General features: G+C 41.0%; 1 protein-coding gene across 2 annotated transcripts in view; it reads right to left on the reverse strand.

The window, feature by feature from the left end:
* efr3a (EFR3 homolog A (S. cerevisiae)) overlaps positions 1-19,106 on the reverse strand; it is a 255,814-nt gene that overhangs the window by 19,222 nt on the left and 217,486 nt on the right. For both annotated transcript variants that reach the window (XM_021612601.3, XM_021612602.3), the window contains exons 17-20: positions 16,686-16,817; positions 16,467-16,534; positions 6,931-7,058; positions 161-246 (exon numbers count right to left, since the gene is read on the reverse strand). In XM_021612601.3, coding sequence (XP_021468276.1) covers positions 161-246; positions 6,931-7,058; positions 16,467-16,534; positions 16,686-16,817 — 414 coding nt within the window. The remainder of the gene's footprint in view (positions 1-160; positions 247-6,930; positions 7,059-16,466; positions 16,535-16,685; positions 16,818-19,106) is intronic.

Here is a 19,106-nt window from a genome sequence, read left to right on the forward strand (position 1 = left end):
GGGTGTTCAATGTAGTTGGAGTGTTGAACGTTTAATTTGTTTATGTTCAGACATGCAAAAACATAAGAGAGCCGCACTCAGAGCTTGCCTCCTTTTCCTTTATTTTATTTGTTAAATTATTTTCACTGTATCAGGACAGCATACATATGTCCAGACGTACCTTATCTGGTAGGCTATCGGAAGGGAAATCCACTTGAAGAGAAATGGTGTCAACCAAACTCTTTCTTCTGGTGAGGCGGTCTTCATCTGCATCATAAAACAACTACTTCAGTGGAGGTTGGCATAGTGCAGTTTGAAGTATACAGTATAGTGTTAGTCAAGAATAGTACTGTAACACGTGCTATCTAGTTTACTGTCTTTTTTGTAACCGCGTCATACATACGATACAAAATGCATTTCAGCGCCATTAAATGTCTCTGATGTGCAGAGCCTGTAGTGGAGCAGAAAAACTCCCAGCTTCACACAAATGCACTCCTCTCACCACCGGAGACAGGGGTTTAAATCCCCACTCCAACACTAATCTGTTTCCATGCACCTGCATGTCTCAATAAAAATAATACAAAAGGAAGAAAATAAAGAAAAAACAAATATGTCAGATGAATGGGTTTCTAAATCAAGATTGAATGCAGTACATTTGTTATATCTTTGTTATATACCATTAAGTATAGTATTGGGAGACGGTGTGTCAAATTCTTCAATTAAACTGAATCACATATTTGTTGTGGTGCCCGTCTGAGGTAGTAAGTAAGTAAGCAAGCAAGCACTGTCCGAGCCAGACCGTTTGTCTATGTGTAACTCTGTGTTGTTGTTTTTGTTGCACTGCTTTGCTTAATCTTGGCCAGGTCGCAGGTGTAAATTAGAACTTGTTCTCAACTGGCCTACCTGGTTAAATAAAGGTGAAATAAAATACATTTTAAAAAGTCTTAAAAAGAAAAGAGAAAAAAAAGAATTATTATTATTGTAGGTAAATACCTGTGTAAACCAAAGTGACCCATACAGCTTGAAACACACTAAACAGGTATGACTAATGAGCTAGCCACTTGTGGAAAGGTACTAATGAGAGCTCAGTGTGTGTGTCCAGTGTGTTAATGTCCAGTGTGTGTGTGTGTGTGTGTGTGTTGTGGATATTGGCATTGCCATATTCACACTGAATACTCTCGACTAAAGCAGTTTGGTACCTAAACACTAACATGGCGACTACCATGGATCTACATGATGGTGTCGAATAGTCAGTGGCGACCCGTCATTCAGGGCAAGCTTTCTTGAGTAAGACAGCTCCAACATGCAGGTGTTTCAGCCTATCTCAGTGCTTTCTGTGGTGGAGGGGCAGCCAGCAGAAAATACAGGGCATAGGGGTTGGTAATCTTCTCTAGTTGCGCCGGGATTGGCTCAGTGTTCTGTTACTCATGGGGACACTACCTCACCAGAAAATCTACACGGAGAGCTAGAAAGTTCAAGCCCCTTGGGTGCTGCCATAGATTTACATTAGAAGTGCCCATCCAAGAAGGCTCAAAATCATTGCCCACTGATAAAATGACCTCAAATCACGTTATATCTACCATAGCTTTGATTGGACTGATCATGTCAACATCCTACTTTCAAAATCGTATCAAGCAAGCTAGGCAAGCGTTGCAAAGCAATCACTATTTTGCTTCCCCTCACTGCTATTTGGTGGAGAGGGTGTGTTCTGGGTTTAAGGGTCTCTTTTCCAAGCTTAAAAGGATAAACATTCACACGCAAAACCATGGGCCAGAAGAGGTTGAATAGATTGGCCATGCTATCAATCCAGCATGACTTCTGCTGCGGTCAAAACAACTGGAAACTCGTAACTGTGAAATCTCAGATTTCAGTGAGCGCAAGACAACTGGGAACTCAGGAAAAAAAAATAGCGGCGACTGGGAAAATACATATTGTTTAATTAATGAACATGCACCCGTTAAGACACTAACAGCTTACAGACGGTAGGCAATTAAGGTCACAGTTATGAAAACTTAGGACACTAAAGAGGCCTTTCTACTGACTCTGAAAAACCCCAAAACACACTGCGTGAACGTGCCTAAGGCACGCTGCAAGGAATGCATGAGGACTGCAGATGTGGCCAGGGCAAACAATTGCAATGTCCGTATTGTGAGATGCCTAAGACAGCGCTACAGGGGGACAGGACAGACAGCTGATCATCCTCGCAGTGGCAGACCACGTGCAACAACACCTGCACAGGATCGGTACATCCGAACATCATACCTGCAGGACAGGTACAGGATGGCAACAAAAATTGCCTGAGTTACACCAGGATTGCACAATCCCTCCATCAGTGCTCAGACTGTCCGCAATAGGCTGAGAGAGGCTGGACTGAAGTCTTGTAAGGCCTGTTGTAAGGCAGGTCCTCACCAGACATCACTGGGCAACAACGTCGCCTATGGGCACAAACCCACCGTCGCTGGACCAGACAGGACCCTCCAGCATGACAATGCCACCAGCCATACTGCTCGTTCTTTGCGTGATTTCCTGCAAGACAGGAATGTCAGTGTTCTGCCATGGCCAGCGAAGAGCCTGGATCTCAATCCCATTTAGCACGTCTGGGACCTGTTAGATCGGAGGGTGAGAGCTAGGGCCATTCCCCACAGAAATGTCCAGGAACTTGCAGGTGCCTTGGTGGAAGAGTGGGGTAACATCTCACAGCAAGAACTGGCAAATCTGGTGCAGTCCATGAGGAGGAGATGCAATGCATTACTTAATGCAGCTGGTGGCCACACTTGATACTGACTGTTACTTTTGATTTTGACCAACCTTTTGTTCAAGTTTTTGTCAGTTATTGTCACGATCGTGAGACGGACCAATGCTCAGCGTACGTAGAGTTCCACATCTTTATTATCAAGTGAAACTTCGAACAAAAACAAATAAAGGACCAACGAAACGTGACTACGTGGTGCACATGCACAAACACAAAATAATATCCCACAAACACAGGTGGGAAAAACAGCTACTTAAATATGATCCCCAATTAGAGTCAACAATTACCAGCTTCCTCTAATTGGGAACCAAACCAAAACACCAACATAGAAAGTTTAAACTAGAACACCCCCTCGTCACGCCCTGACCTACTACACCATAGAGAAACAAGGGCTCCCTATGGTCAGGGCGTGACGGTTGTTATGATCATACAAATATTTACAAGTTAAGTTTGCTGAAAATAAACGCAGTTGACAATGAGAGGACGTTTCTTTTTTTGCCAACCTTATTTGGTTAATTTTAGTTAGCTATGACAATTGGTTTGTATTGCTAGTACTCTATGGATTGGGATTATGTTGGTTCATTGTTTAGCCAGCTAGCTACATGTCTAAACAAAATACCCCAAGTTAAAACTTACTGTTAGCTAGCTAGCTGACATTAGATGGCTGGCTCGCTAGCTAAATGTACATTTATGATCTGTGTATAGTAATATTATCTCAGAATGCCATTTCGCATGGCTAGTTATAGCCTAATGTTAGCTAGCTAACTAGCTATCATTGAACCTTTTTGGTTAACTTTAGCTAGCTATGAAAATCGGTTTGTATTGCTAGTACTCTATGGATTGGGATTATGTTGGTTCATTGTTTAGCTAGCATGTCTAAACAAAAGACTCCACTTCACCAGATGATTACGTGACCCATCAATTTAGCCAGGTGTGTCTGACGGTGATTACGGTTATCATTGTATAATAATGACAACATACTTGTATCTGGAATTTGTCTTTCAGCATCAGTAGAACAAGCCTGACTCTCCTCCACCAGTAGTACAAGGAGAATGGTCTAATGCCTTCCGCCAAAAAGAGAGCTGGCCACAGCACAGGTTACACCTGAAGCATGAGGACTTGCAGCGAGTGGTGAACTTCATCAACAACTACGCAGAGGATAATGCAATAGTGTTACCAGGACACCACCCAGGACACACACATTTTGGTGGAAAGCTGCTGCCATCCCATGTGACAAAAGGAGCAGTATGGCATTTTTACAAGGAATCAATGACAACACTTGGTATGTAAAGCACAAACACGTTTTTACTATTTAATGGACCTCCAACATGATTGGCACCACTTTTATTGATCTCACATTATTTCTGTATTTTCCAGAGGTACGTGTAGTTGTGTGTTCCTCTAGTTTACAAGATGATGTTTCTGTATGCAGTGCTGCTGCTCTGCACACTTGTAGGTAAGTGAAACTTACCTGATAATGACGTATAAAAAAAATGATATTACGTTTCATGTTACATTTTCTTTACATCTTAATATTATTTTGTTGTTTGCAGGTGCACTATCCTTCTGACCCTATGCAGCCAGGCCCCATCTACTTTCTAACTCCTCTCAAGTGTGCCTTGTTTGGTGTCTGCTGTGATGGAAAACCACAACAAGTCAACTACTTTATTGATGAAGGCATGTCATCAATGTCAAGTCAGCAGCGCAGTCCTCAACTAAATGCACCGTTTCTTGACCAACTACGGAGTTGGGGAAACACGTGTGGACCTGAATTGTGATAACTGCAGTGGCTAAAACAAGAACAAATTTGTGCTCTGGTATTGTGCCTGGCTGACCATGCACAAGCTCCACCACAGTCTGGAACTTCACTTCCTGATCACAGGCCAAACCAAGCTGCTGTGCAACGCTGACATCCATCCTCCCATAGATGGTCTGCCTGTACAAGCACCACCTGGACTGAACACAGCTAGACAAACGTATGTTTTTGAGAAGATCAGGGAGTTTTGCAACGAAGAGGACATCACATGCCCTGCACCAAAGTCAAGGGCAGGACAGAAACAGGCTCTCCGAATATAGATTCCCTTGTTCGTGTGTGGTTCGGACGGACTAGTCATCAGCACTATCTGCAGTGCCTCTATTCAAATGACTCTCCTAACTCACACGCCATACGTTGCTGCAACAATAAAAACATGTTATCCTGCTGCTCAGCCACTTTACCCCTGATTGTAAGCATATAACTAACTACCTCATCTATCACTGATATTGTTCTTGTACATACTGTATATTATTTCATATTGACAGTATCTATTTCTGATATTGCTACTATGCCAGTAACCATTTGGCTGTACCGTTTACACCTTCTGTAGAGACCCACACTACTCACTGTTTCGTACATGACCTCACATGTGAATCCTTAAAGAGCTGGGTGGGGCTGGTTTATGAGGGCGTGAACAATGCTGAATGGGTGTAGACAAAGGAGAGCTTTCCACTAGGTACCAAAACATTCAAAGGCCATTTTCTCAAAAGGGAATTTACAAGTTTGTAAACTTTCAAAGCAGAATTACTTTCCCATTGTTCCTCAAAAATGCAGTGTATGATATACTATTTTGTAGTTTTGAGTCTCTACTCTACTATCCAATAAAAAAAAAACACAATTTCAAGTTTTGTTACATAAGGCCGATTTGAGCTGGTCGGTCACAAACGTGGAAAAAGTGAAGGGGTGTGAATAACTTCTGAAAGCACTGTACATGTGACAGCATACAATAAAAAATGATACACAGTACAAGTTCAATGCAACTACTGTACTAAGTACTGACAAAGACAAGCAGCTTTCTAAAATATCTAACACATTTGACATATCTATGCTACACAGCAAATTCTGCAGAGATGACTAGTATCAACATTACTCACAAAACCCTTTACTGCTATACACCTATAAATTGTACTCACCATAACATAAATCCAAATGCAAGTGCCATAGTTACAAACATTAATATCATACAGTACACTTGAAGTATGAATTGAAAGACATCTAATTGACAAATCACTCAACGCTGCTCTGGAATCTACAAGGCTTCTGCTTGGTTTCACAGCAACAGTGTATTTGGGGAATGGGCAGTAGGGAACGCCCTTTTTTAGAGGTCAAAGGTGAACATGTGAGAATTGGGGCTCTGGTCTGGAGTTGAGGTGAAAGGGTAATCTATAGGTCAACGACCTCCAACCTTGGTGCTATCGATGTGCAATGGGTCAGTTCGCTTTAAATAATACACTAATTTAGCTTCACTTATAAACATACTTGTGTTGAAAAGGTCAGAATCTGGCTCACTTGACAATACACTAAAGAGAAACCCAAATATTCACTGCATTCAATTAGTGTTGTGCCAAAATGGACACCAACAGAGACTGTTGCACCATGTTGGGAGAGCAGTGACACAGGTACTATGACTACAGAGGATTGGGCGTCAAACTAAGCTCCTCTACTTGGTCGGGTTACCTTGCGACGTCTGCCTGCACCTGTGGAGGATCTTCCCTACCGTGTATAGGACTGAGTCAAACAATAGGAGTGGGAAGGAAACAAAACAAACAGCTAATTACCATGTTGCTTTCTGAGTCAATTTAAGACTTACCACACTCTTACTGTACAAGTAAGAAATTAAATGATTTATAGTCAATGTTTATCAAGAGTATAGAAATAACGACACCCTACCTACATGAACAACTGCAATAAATGAAAACGTATTTCTGTACATCAGGGGTCTCCAACCTCATTCCTGGAGAGCTACTGTCCTGTAGGTTTTCGCTCCAACCCTAATCTAGCATACCTGATTCTAATAATTAGCTTATTGATAACCTGAATCAGGTTAGTTATAACTGTGGTTGGAGAGCCCTGTCCTACATGAACAAATGTGAAAACTATATTGTGATAAATGTGCTTACACCTTACACTTTATAGTTCCAATGCAACTGATTGATCTGATATCCAATGTTTCGGCAGCAAGCTGCTACATTCCTTTCTTTTCTAATGTGTTTTCAGGGGCTGGATGGATCAAGCTTCTCGGAATAGGAATGGTGAATAGGAATGGTGATCTGGGATGAGGTCCCTCCTTTCCATGTAAATCTTATTCATTGTGATATAAAAGGCAAAACTGAACCTAAACCACCCCATCTGTGTTTTCTCCTATCTACAAAACTGTGCTTACCCGTCACTTGAGGGACGTAGGGGATTGAAAGACGCTCAGCGTTGTATCCTGGCGCGACCAGGCACTCCGCCAGGTCAACCGTCTGGAAATATAGGCTCCGGTCTTCCTTCTCAAGACAATTTGGAAGCCTGAAGAGGAAGGAAAACCATAGTGAGAGAGCTAAACGTAATGCTAATTCCAGGTAAAGCTCTCTTATTTGCTATGACAAAAACAGAGCCATACGTGGTAGTGTGGTAACTTGAGGCATAGAGAATGGTTAATGAGTGACACAATGAATGGTAGGCTATATTAAAGACAACCACACACTCTTTGCAAACAGTGCCTTCAGAAAGTATTCATACCCCTTGACTTAATCCACACTTTGTTGTGTTACAGCCTGAATTCTAAATCGGTTTTGTCACCCATCTACACACAATATCCCATAATGACATGTGAAAACATGTTTTTAGAAATGTTTGTAAATGAATTGAAAATGAAATACAGAACAATCAAATTTACATCCACTACCGCTCAAAAGTTTGGGGTCATTTAGAAATGTCCTTGTTTTAGAAAGAAAAGCTAATTTTTTGTTCATTAAAATAAACTCAAATTGATCAGAAATACAGTGTAGACATCGGTAATGTTGTAAATGACTATTGTAGCTGGAAATGTCAGATTTTTTATGGAATAGCTACATAGGCGTACAGAGTCCCATTATCAGCAACCATCACTCCTGTGTTCCAATGGTGTTAGCTAATCCAAGTTTATTATTTTAAAAGGCTAATTGCTCATTAGAAAACCCTAGTACCTGCAACACACCAGTCTCAACGTCAACATTGAAGGGGCGACTCTGGGATGCTGGCCTTCTAGGCAGAGCTCCACTGTCCAGTGTCTGTTTTCTTTTGCCCATCTTAATCTTTAGTTTGTATTGGCCAGTCTGAGATATGGCTTTTTCTTTGCAACTCTGCCTAGAAGGCCAGCATCCCAGAGTCGCCTCTTCACTGTTGACGTTGACTGGTGTTTTGCGGGTACTATTTAATGAAGCTGCCAGTTGAGGACTAGACACTCTAATGTACTTGTCCTCTTGCTCAGTTGTGCACCGGGGCCTCCCACTCCTCTTTCTGTTCTGGTTAGAGCCAGTATGCGCTGTTCTGTGAAGGGAGTAGTAAACAGCGTTGTACGAGATCTTCAGTTTCTTGGCAATTTCTCGCATGTAATAGCCTTAATTTCTCAGAACAAGAATAGAGTGACGAGTTTCAGAAGAAAGTTATTTGTTTCTAGACATTTTGAGCCTGTAATGGAACCCACAAATGCTGATGCTCCAGATACTTAACTAGTCTAAAGAAGGCCAGTTGTATTCCTTCTTTAATCAGCACAACAGTTTTCAGCGGTGTTAACATAATTGCAAAAGGGTTTTCTAATGATCAATTAGCAGTGAAAAATAATAAACAATGTGCCATTGGAACACAGTAGTGATGGTTGCTGATAATGGGACTCTGTACACCTATCTAGATATTCCATTAAAAGAAATCTGCAGTTTCCAGTCATTTGCAGTCATTTACAATATTAACAATGTCTACACTGTATTTCTGATGTTGTTTTAAAAATGGACAAAACAAATGTGCTTTTCTTTCAAAACAAGGACATTCCTAAGTGACCCCAAACTTTTGAAAGGTAGTGTAAATATTCACACCCCTGAGTCAATACTTTGTAGAAGCACCTTTGGTGGCGATTACAGCTGTGAGTGTTTTGGGGTACATTTCCAAGAGCTTTGCACACCTGGATTATACAATATTTGCCCATTATTCTTAAAAATTTCTTCAAGCTCTGTCAAGTTGATTGTTGATCATTGTTAGACTGCCATTTTCATGTCTTGCCATAGATTGTCAAGCCGATATAAGTCAACACTATAACTGGGCCATTTAGGAACAGTCAATGTCTTCTTGGTAAGCAACTACGGGGTAGATTTGGCCTTGTGTTTTAGGTTATTGTCCTGCTGAAAGGTGAATAGTCTCCCAGTGTATGTTGGAAAGCAGACAACCGTGTTTTCCTCTCGGAATTGTCCTGTGCTTAGCTCTATTCAGTTAATTTTTATTTTTTTAAAAACAACCTCCATAGTCCTTGCCAATGACAAGCATACCCATAACATGATGCAGCCACCACCATGCTTGAAAATATGAAGTGATGTATTGTGTGGGATTTGCCAAAACCTAAAGTTAATTTCTTTGCCACATCTCTGGCAGAATTACTTTAGTGCATTGTTGCAAACAGGATGCATGTTTTTTTTATTCTGTACAGGCTTCCTTCTTTTCAATCTGTCATTTAGGTTAGTATTGTGGAGTAACTACAATGTTGTTGATCCATTCTCAGTTTTCTCCTATCACAATCATGATACTCTGTAACTGTTTAAAAATCAAAAAAAATTTAATATATTTTTTAATCATATAGAATCCTATAGGATTTTGTATCCACTCTATCAGAATCGTATTGGAATCATATTGGACTACCTTTTTTTCCTAATGGAAATCAAAAGTTATCCTGTTGGATCCTATAGGTTTTTGATAAGAATGGTAGGATTTTGTCTCCCCAATCAGAATATCATTAGAACTTTTTTTTTCTTAATTGAACCCATTAAATTATAGTTTGTTGTCATTAGTTCCAATATAATACAACATTTTTGTTGATCGGAAAACAACAGTTGTATATTAATTTCTGTTTCATTCACCTGTAAGAAAACCTTTGTTTTCAAAAGTGACTGATGACTTCACTGATAGCACTAGCTCGCAGCGTTACTTAGCCTAACTCGCCACCTGTGGCTGTGCAGAGAATCTCCGGTTTTCTAACATTGTTGTTCTAACTGTTTTATCCTTCACTGTGCATGAATGCAACAACTGTGAGTACAGTATTTGTTTCCTTATGTTTCCTGACGAAGTGGTCAATGTTTTAGTCATATTTGTCATTGGACAACATTTTATGCACTCATTTTATGCTAACTAAGAAACCACTGTTAGCCACATATTGCCTGTCAACTGACCAGCTAGCTAATTGGATGTGGTCAAACCGTGGGCTTGTGTAATGTAGTAATGCATACTGTCCACGTACAGGAAATTAGCGCAATATATAATATTATACATTTCAATATATGCTGATAGTGTACACATGTATATTTCAATTTAGGCTGATAGTGAACCCATTTCTCACTAGTTCTAAAGTTAAAAAGAGCTCTTAAGCACAATTAACCGGGTGCACTAGAAAGAGCTCCCATAATGACTGTGCAGCAGCCCGTTCATTCACCCTGCCTACTTATTATAACAGGTCAAGGCATAGTGTTGATATTATTCTATTCATTGCTATTTTAGACCACATTGTATGGACAATCTCACAGCTAAATATGGCACAGAAACAGCCTCTTTCCCGTGTTTCCAGATCTCTGCCTACTCACACCAGTGGCAATTCCCTGAGGTTCTCAACCTCTTCAGCACACCATCACAATATAGGAAAGATTAAAGGCTGCAAGTTCATTTGCAGTATGATCAATTGAAAAATCTTATCAGATTTTGGAACCAGTCTTATTGGATAAAATCCTATAGGATAGGTTCCAAAATCTGATTGGATTTTCTATTGGAATCCTATAGGATTTTTTGACTCAGGTTTCTTTGTGTGTCCTCATCCTTCGGCAATTACCACCATATTTTAAAGGTATGCTACAGGACTTTGGCAATAAAGCAATTTATTTACTTCCCCAGAGTCAAATGAACTTGTGCATACTATATTTACACTACCATTCAAAAGTTGGGACACACCTACTCATACAGGGGATTTAAAAAAAACTATTTTCTACATTGTGGAATATTAGTGAAGACATCAACACTATGAAATAACACATATGGAATCATGCAGTAACCAAAAAAAAGTGTTAAACAAATCAAAATATATTTTAGATTCTTCAAAGTAGCCACCCTTTGATGACAGCTTTGCACACTCTTGGCATTCTCTCAACCAGCTTCATGAGGAATGCTTTTCCAACAGTCATGAAGAAGTTCCCACATATGCTGAACACTTGTTGGCTTCTTTTTTTTTCTTTCTTCTTCACTCTGCTGACCAACTCATCCCAAATCATCTCAATTGGTTTGAGGTCGGGTGATTGTGGAGGTCTGGTCATCTAATGCAGCACTCCATCACTCTCCTTGGTCAAATAGCCAATACACAGCCTGGAGGTGTGTTGGGTCATATATTATAAACCAGGTTTCCATCCAACCTTTTTATGCGAGTAAAGTACATGTCGGATAAAACATGTAATGACAGGCCTGATGGAAACAGCAAATTTGTCAGTAAACGTTCCAAATATTGATGACAAAAAATAAGTTAGACACGGTAGGATCTTTTTGAGTAATTTTATTTTTGTGAGAAATGGTGCTGGTGGAAATGTAAAAAAAACATAATATTGAAGTAAACTTGGAGTCACGCGATACGTTGTGTCGTCCTCCCACTACGACTCGGGAAAGCATCAACCCCACTCTTGTTTAGTGTTTTATGTATTGTAGACTCGTCAATAGAGATGTTAGCATGTTCCAGGGATTTCTGTAAGTCTTTAGCTGTCACTCTAGGATTCTTCTTAACCTCATTGAGCATTCTGTGCTGTGTTTTGTAGTTATCTTTGCAGGACAGCCACTCCTAGGTAGAGTAGCAATAGTGCTGAACTTTCTCCATTTATAGACAATTTGTCTTACCATGGACTGATGAACATCAAGGCTTTTAGAAATACTTTTGTAACCCTTTCCAGCTTCATGCAAGTCAATATTTCTTAATCTTTGGTCTTGTGAGATCTCTTTGTTCGAGGCATGGTTCACATCAGGCAATGCTTCTTGTGAATAGCAAACTCAAATGTTGTGAGTGTTTTTTATAGGGTAAGGCAGCTCTAACCAACATCTCCAATCTCGTCTCATTGATTGGACTCCAGGTTAGCTCACTCCTGACTCCAATTAGATTTTAGAGAGGTCATTAACTCTTTTGGGATAGGGGGCAGCATTTTCACTTTTGGATGAATAGCGTGCCCAGAGTGAACTGCCTCCTACTCTGTCCCAGATGCTAATATGTGCATATTATTATTATTATTGGATAGAAAACACTCTGAAGTTTCTAAAACTGTTTGAATGATGTCTGAGTATAACAGAACTCATATGGCAGGCAAAAAACCTGAGAAAAATCCAACCAGGAAGTGGGACATCTGAGGTTTGTAGTTTTTCAAAGCTTGGCCTACCAAATACACATTGAGATATGGATAAAGTTGCACTTCCTACGGCTTCCACTATATGTCAACCATCTTTAGAAACTTGAATGAGGATTCTACTATAAAGGAGGGGCTCATGAGACCTCTTTGAGTCAGTGGTCTGGCAGTGTCTCAGTCTCGTGACGCGCGCTCCCGACAGAGTGATGAAGATCATGAAAGGTAAGTGAATATTTATGGTGTTATTTCCAGCTTCTGTTGACTCCAAAATGGCAGCTATTCCTCTGGCTGTTTTGGGTTCTGAGCGCCGTTCTCAGATTATGCTTGCTCGAAATCTGACACAACGGTTGCATTAAGGAGAAGTCTATCTTTAATTCTGTGAATAACAGTTGTATCTTTTATCAATGTTTATTATGAGTATTTCTGCAAAATCACCAGATGTTTTACTTTTTACAACCTACACGGTAAATGTTTAAATGATGTATTCAATATAGACAAGAAAAATACAATAATTTGTCTGTTATTAGTTTAAGCACACTATGTTTGTCAAATTTGATGACCAATTGATGCAGAAATCCAGGTAATTCCAAAGGGTTCACATCATTTTTCTTGGCTAGCGTGCACGAGCCAGGACCAAAGATGGGCACTCATGCCTGTATTTGGCCCAAACATAGACGGTCAGATTTGGTCCGGTCCATATCTGAACCAATCATAGACATCTATGTTTCACAAGTTTGGACAGCACAATGCAGCACAGTGCAGTACAGCAGAGCAGAGTACAGTACACAGTAAAGTATAGTAGAGTACAGTAGAGCACAAGAATGATGAAGTGTTAGGGCCTAATTAATTAATTTAAATTGACTGACGTCCTTATATGAACCGTAACTCAGTAGCATCTTTGAAATTGTTGCGTTTATATTTTTGTTCAGTGTAGGTCTGCATGCAAAGCAATGCACAACTCCAGATTTCTTACATACTCACTCACATTATTGTGAAGCAAAAGTCCCGACTTTAAATCTTTCTTCTTCTTCTTCACGCTACTCCTCTTACATGGTTTCAGCTAGAAACGCCAATCAAACTGTATAATGTGCACAACAGCCACTGACCGCAAAAGGAATGGATTTTTTTAGGCTGCATTACGACCACACAAAGGGGATGCCACCGTAAAATTCGAGCCATTATCAAGTGCTTGTCAAATTGTGAATGAGAGACTGTGTGTACAGCCTGCTCAAAAAAAACAAAGCAGAGCTCATGCCTTTCAAGCAACTTTTTTCAAATCATCATTAGAGTTGCATCATGCGGCAAATGAAGCATATAGGAGTACCTATTTCTTTGTTAAACCGCTCAACACAGAATAGCCGCATGTGCGCACTCCCTCAAATCGCTTGGAGAAAATATCCTTTCTATGTTATTCAGCTTTGTTCAATTGTAGTCTTCATTCCATTAAATAATATAAAATAATGCCACGGAATTCTAAGCAAATCCTGTCTGCTAAATTAACTAGTGTTGTGTCACGTCCACTCCTGCTCCTCCCCTTGACGTCGCTGGTTTACTAACCACCGGTCTGGGCAACTATCATTACACGCACCTGGCATCAATCATTACGTGTACCTGCACTTCATCATGAGGCACACCTGGACTCCATTACCTCACTCATTACCTCCCCTTTATCTGGCACACCTTTAGGTTCTTTCCCCAGGCAGTATTGTTTCTATGTCAAGACACTACTCCTATGTTGTATATTTTCATGTCCTTTGTTATATTAAACTTACCACCTGCTTCTCGACTCCCAGCGTCTACAATACAGAACACTGCCTCACAAAATGGAAGAAACAAGAAATCAGAACCTCTCCCAGACAGTTGATGAACAGGGATACCTACTTCGTCAACACCACGACCAGCTGGCGCAACTGGGGACGGCTATGGAAGAGGTTCTTCGCAGTGTTCAACATCTTGAACATACCCGAGAGGCGTTGCATTCAACTAGCGGAGGATACTCTACCACCATTCGACCCAGCACACCAGCCCATTCAGCAACCCGCCCTGGTCAGCGATGCCCGCTTGTCCCTCCTGGAGCCCCCACCACGAGAGGTCCAAGGTTGCCACGGTTATTTCTCTGCTGACTGGGCAAGTGTTGGAATGGGCCACGGCTGTCTGGGAGAGAGGAGAGGAGGAGCTGGATTCGTACAAGTGGTTCATGGCTCTGTTCGAAGATACCTCTGATCATCCACCGGAGGGCAGGAGGACAAGACTGCTGCAGAGCACGCACTCCCCTTCCGGACAGTAGCAGCATCCAGCAGATGGAATAAGCCGGCGCTTCGTAAGCTATTCAGTAGAGGACTGCGCGAGGAAGTCCAGACGGAACTGGCCTGTCGAGACGACAACCTCTCCTTGGACACACTCACCGTGATGGCCATCTGTCTGGATAACCTACTTCAGGAGCGTCGGCACTCTCATCGCTTCACTCCATCCCTTAGTGACCACTCTGGATCAGAGCCTGAACCCATGGAGGTAGGGGTCACATGCTTCCCTGCGGCAAAGCGACGCAGTCGGAGACAGCTGAGGCTCTCTCTCTATTGTGGTCAAGGAGGGCTCCAGCTACAGCAGTGTCCGGTACGTCCCAGCTCGGGATCCACAAGAGCCGAGGAATGGTCACGTGATTTTCCACTTCCTGGGGCAGGTGTGAGTATCTATCCCCACTTCATCACTTTCTGCCAACCCCTTTTTTTTGTCAATTGCACGTAGTCGACTGTCCCTTATGTACTGTTTCTACAGCGTTGGACTTCCGGGTATAAGCCTCATTCCTTCCATGGGCGGAGTACGCTTCCATGGGTGGAGTACGCACAAAATTTGTTACATTACTCCTCCACCAGGCTGACTCCCTTCTAGTGTGTTCTCGATTTTTAGCCAGCCCTGGCTCAGTGGAGCCCGGGACAGACTGAAGCTCCTGCAGTGGATGAGTGGTTCAGGAGCACAGAAGACATGTGGGAGACATGTTAGACTCCGTGTGCCGTCCACTGTCAGAAGGAGCAGGCAGACCGCCACCGCTGTGAGACTCTCGTGTTCCATCCTGGGGTTGTAGCACAAAGCCATTTGGCATAGCCAGATCAGGACGTAACATACGTGTAACACAGACGCTGGAGGTCTGGAAGCAAGTACAGGGGGTGAATTTAATACAAAACAAGAGTAGCGTCTGGACATGAGAAACATAACTAATACTGCCTGGTGCAAGAACCAAAGGGAGTGACAGGGATATAGGGGAGTCTCATGAGGCGCAGATGCACGTAACGATGGTGGCAGGTGTGTATAAAAAGTAAACTGGCGACAATGAGCGCCAGAGATGGGTAGACATGACAATAGGGATTACTCAGACTATGCTATTCTGTTCCTCTGAAATAGACTAAAGTTTCTTCATATCATGCTTATTTAGATCTGTCTAAAATAATAAAATATAGGCTATATTACATGGATTTATTAGACTTTTTACATCTTCCAAAGGTCTGCATCAGTGGCTTGTAGGCTGTGTGTGGAAGCCAGGAGATGCTTAATGTGTTTTTGTTAATTAACGATCAATTACCGTGAAACAGACAGTTATTTGCTTGACAATCACTGTCTGACAAAATGTTGTGACCGCCACAACCACACAACAACTGACCAAACAACTCCTGACCACAAAACTACTGACCAAATCGAATGGCCACAAGTACTGACAACAACCACACAACTACTTACCACAACCACACAACTACTTACCACAACCACACAACTACTGACCACAACCACAAACCTATTGACCAAAACTACCGTCCAAAAGTATAGACCAAAACTACTGACCACAACTCGTGCCAACAATTACTGACCACAATCACACAACTACTGACCACCACTACAGAACCTCACAACTACTGACCTCCACTACCAGCCAAAAGTACTGACCAAAATCACTGAGTAAAACCACACAACTACTGGAAACAACTACTGAACCACAACTAAATGACCAACCACACATCTACTGACCAAACAAAACTACTGAACACAACCACACAACTACTGAATCACAACTACTGAACATAACCACAAAAACCTACCACTACTACTGACCTTAACCTTTGGCCACAAACATACAACTACTGACCACAACCACACAGTACTACTGACTAGGGATGGGGCTTTTTAAATTCTTTAAATTTGTACAACTCATCCATCGCATGAGCGAATATTTCAACAAATCTGATCAATGAATATTTGAATGCAAGGTGAAGAGGAGGTCAGTGCATGAAGGGTAGCTGCCAAAAGATCTGGAGTCAGTAGGCGACCAGACGACACTTACGGACACTTCTCTCTGAAGATGTGCTCAGGGAGGAGGTAAGGGGCCTCCAGGTTCCTCATCTCAATCACCTAGAAGAGTAGAGTGGGATGGAGAGACAGTAAGAGATTGAGGGAGGGGGAGGGAGAGAGAGAGAGAAGTAAATGTAAACAGATTATTGTGGATGCTGTTACTACTGGCCTACAGACAACTCAGCTCATCATTTTTTCCAAGGTAATTTACCTTGCTGACGTGTTGACAGAAGGCTGGGTTGGCGATCATCTGACTAAGAAAGTTCAGGTAGGCCGCCACCAGTGCCATGATGCCACAGCGGATGACCATGGGCATGTTCTCCTCATTAGCCAAGGACATATCCTGCAACCAATGAAAAGCTTTAGAAATATGCTACACAAGGGCTTGTTTTGCAACAGATAGAAAGGGGAAAAGAATGGATTGTCCAGAGAAGAGAAAATGTGCCTTTGGCTTTAGTGTAGCATAGAGCACATTACAACAGCTCTATGGCTAGCTAGCTATCTTATAGAATTCTATGCTAGTTGCAATTAATTCAGTCAGGCATTCAACTAATATTTACATTCAATCCACAATGAAGGGAGTTTGCAACCACCTGACTCAGGGTCATGTTCATTACAGCACATCAGTGAAAATGAAAATGAACGTTTCTTATTGGATAGTATCAGCAGGATTGGATAGGTTACATTTTAAATGTAATCTGTTACAGTTACTAGTTACCTGCCACATTTTTATCCATAACTTAACTTTTGGGTTACCTAAACTCAGTAACAATCTGATTACTTTCTGTTACTTTTGGAGTACTTTCCCCTTAAGAGGCATTAGAAGAAGACAAAAAGAATCCATCAAACACATTTAGCGTGTCATCATAGTGGTCCTTGACTTGTCAGACTCAGGTGGAACAAACAAACGTACACGTTTTTTCAATGCTGAATTGAATGTCATTGAGAAAACAGAAAGGTGTCAATGCATTTTTTATAAACATCCTTTCTGAATTTAAAAGTCATCTAAGATGTAATCTAGTTTTTATAAAGTATCTCTAATCTGATTGGAACATTTTTGCTGGTTTGTGTAACCAATTACAGTTACTGTTTTTCTAATCAGATTACATGTAATCAGTTACTCCCCAACCCAGATAGTATCTTCCTCCTTCAGTCTGTTTTGGAGTATTTTCTTCAATTTTGTGTCTACTGAACACAAACTTGTTGTACTGCAACAATTCTGAGAGGACATCACTGGCATTTGTATCTGAGGCATTGACTGATCAAATCAAGCTCCTCAAAAGTATTTACTCCCATTCAATCACAGCTGATATCATTTTGCCACAGCTTCCCATGTTGATAGGGCTATTGTAAGAAGTAATTCTGTGCCTGTTAATTTAATTTCAATTGATAGCTCTGTTAGCTCCCTTAAGAAACCCAATGTCGTTAGCTCAACCTATGCTATTAATAGCTTTGTACCAAGCTATCATTTTGCTACATGTGATCATAAGCATAGGAGTATTGTCAATAGAAATCTTGTGCACACTATCCTGAATTCTACTATTAGCTCTGTACATTTTGAATCCAACCAGGGAGCCTATTGTGGCAAGCTCATACAGTTTTATTGACCAGTGTCACCATGGATACTCCTGCTGTTTTCAAACCTCGCAGAGGGCTTGGACTGATACATATAAATGTGTAAACTGGACTTTCTGGATGTCTGAGAGTATGACACAAGCCCAGACGTTCTGGTTATCTCAGAGACTTGGCTGAATAATTTGATTATGGATAAGGACGTTGCTATTGCGGACAAGAGAAAGGACGAGGGGTTGCTATTTATGTAAGATCTTCTCTTACAGCATCATGCACTCTTAGCATCTTTGTCACCAAAATGTGTGAGCTGTTGGTTATAAAAGTGGACTTACGCCAAATTATGCATACATACACTACCGTTTAAAAGTTTGGGGTCACTTAGAAAAGTCCTTGTTTTTGAAAGAAAAGCATATTTTTTGTCTATTAAATAACAATATGTATCAGAAATACAGTGTAGACATTGTTAATGTTGTAAATGACTATTGTAGCTGGAAACGGCAGATTTTTTAAATGGAATATCTACATAGGCATAGAGAGGCCCATTATCAGAAACCATCACTCCTGTGTTCCAATGGCACATTGTGTTAGCTAATCCAAGTTTATCAGTTTAAAAGGCTAATTGATCATTAGAAAACCCTTTTGTAATAGTTAGCACAGCTGAAAACTGTTGTGCTGATTAAAGTATTAATACAACTGGCCTTCTTTAGACCAGTTGAGTATCTGGAGCATCAGCATTTGTGGGTTTGAATGCCCAGAAACAAAGAACTGTGGAGGTCTACATTTTTTTCTGATTTCTTTTGATTTTCCCATGTCAAGCAAAGAGGCACTAAGTTTGAAGGTAGGCCTTGAAATACATCCACAGATACACCTCCAATTGACTCAAATTATGTCAATTAGCCTATCAGAAGCTTATAAAGCCATGACTTCCTTTTCTGGAATTTTCCAAGCTGTTTAAAGGTACAGTTAATTTAGTGTATGTAAACTTCTGACATACTGGAATTGTGATACAGTGAATTATAAGTGAAATAATCTGCCTGTAAACAATTGTTGGAAAAATGAC

Source organism: Oncorhynchus mykiss, chromosome 8 (genome assembly GCF_057628025.1).
Source record: "Oncorhynchus mykiss isolate SJ-2025 chromosome 8, ASM5762802v1, whole genome shotgun sequence".
Taxonomy (NCBI): domain Eukaryota; kingdom Metazoa; phylum Chordata; class Actinopteri; order Salmoniformes; family Salmonidae; genus Oncorhynchus; species Oncorhynchus mykiss.